General features: G+C 45.4%; 1 protein-coding gene across 1 annotated transcript in view; it reads right to left on the reverse strand.

Moving 5' to 3' along the window:
• Positions 1-285: 285 nt before the first annotated feature.
• Positions 286-807, reverse strand: part of LOC112138851 (zonadhesin-like) — a gene marked incomplete at its 3' end in the record, with an annotated part of 2,186 nt that continues 1,664 nt past the window's right edge. Inside the window, exons 5-6 of the mRNA XM_024261511.2 lie at positions 495-659; positions 286-413 (exon numbers count right to left, since the gene is read on the reverse strand). Coding sequence (XP_024117279.1) covers positions 286-413; positions 495-659 — 293 coding nt within the window. The remainder of the gene's footprint in view (positions 414-494; positions 660-807) is intronic.

An 807-nucleotide genomic window follows, 5' to 3' on the forward strand; every position in this document is an offset into this window, starting at 1 on the left:
TTCTTTCACACATTTAATCCTCTAGATCACATGTGTCAAAGTCAAAGTCGTACATAGTTACACGTGAATGTGAGAGTTTTGAATGCGTTAGCTCGAAATGCACATTCACATAGATTTTTTGTTAAAAGTGGCCACTTGAATGCAAGTTGCCTAAGGATGACATTAGATTCCCTCAGTCCAGTTCTCATATACAGTCACTGGTCTGAACTTCTTCTTCAGTAAATGCTGTGATGTTGAGGCATAGATGATCCATTCAGAATATGTGTGAAGCGACAGGTCACTGACCCCGGATCGCTGTCCCCTTCAGATTTCCAGCTGTTGCCCAGTTCAATCACGTCTTTGGCCGGCTGCTTGTCTGGCTTAAGGTTGTCGTCAGAGGAGTCGTGGTTGTAGTTTCCACACATGCCACACAACTGGAGACACAGTGTCACAGATCAGTGGTGCTTCTACCCGTTAATAAACTCACTGATGCCAGCGTGCAGAGATTGTCCTACCTTGTTAAAATATTCTCCAGGAACTGTGATCTCCAGGTGGTGGACTCCGTCAAACTTCACCTGCAGGCCAAAGCTGGTGTCCAGCAGGCTGTAGGATCCACTGGTGATCACTTTGGCTCCAATGGTGTCAATGGTCAAAGGTGTCCGCACCCGCCGCCCGTTCAGCTAAACACATAAGGTGCACCAGTCAGCTTTAACTGCGATAACAGATCGACGTTTGGACTAGGAGTGTGTATAGATAAGAGCTTGATGATAGGATATGTATCACAATATGTGTCTCGCGATATATATCATATGTGTCTTACGATATCTT

The sequence above is a fragment of the Oryzias melastigma genome, unplaced genomic scaffold (genome assembly GCF_002922805.2).
Source record: "Oryzias melastigma strain HK-1 unplaced genomic scaffold, ASM292280v2 sc03206, whole genome shotgun sequence".
Lineage (NCBI taxonomy): Eukaryota > Metazoa > Chordata > Actinopteri > Beloniformes > Adrianichthyidae > Oryzias > Oryzias melastigma.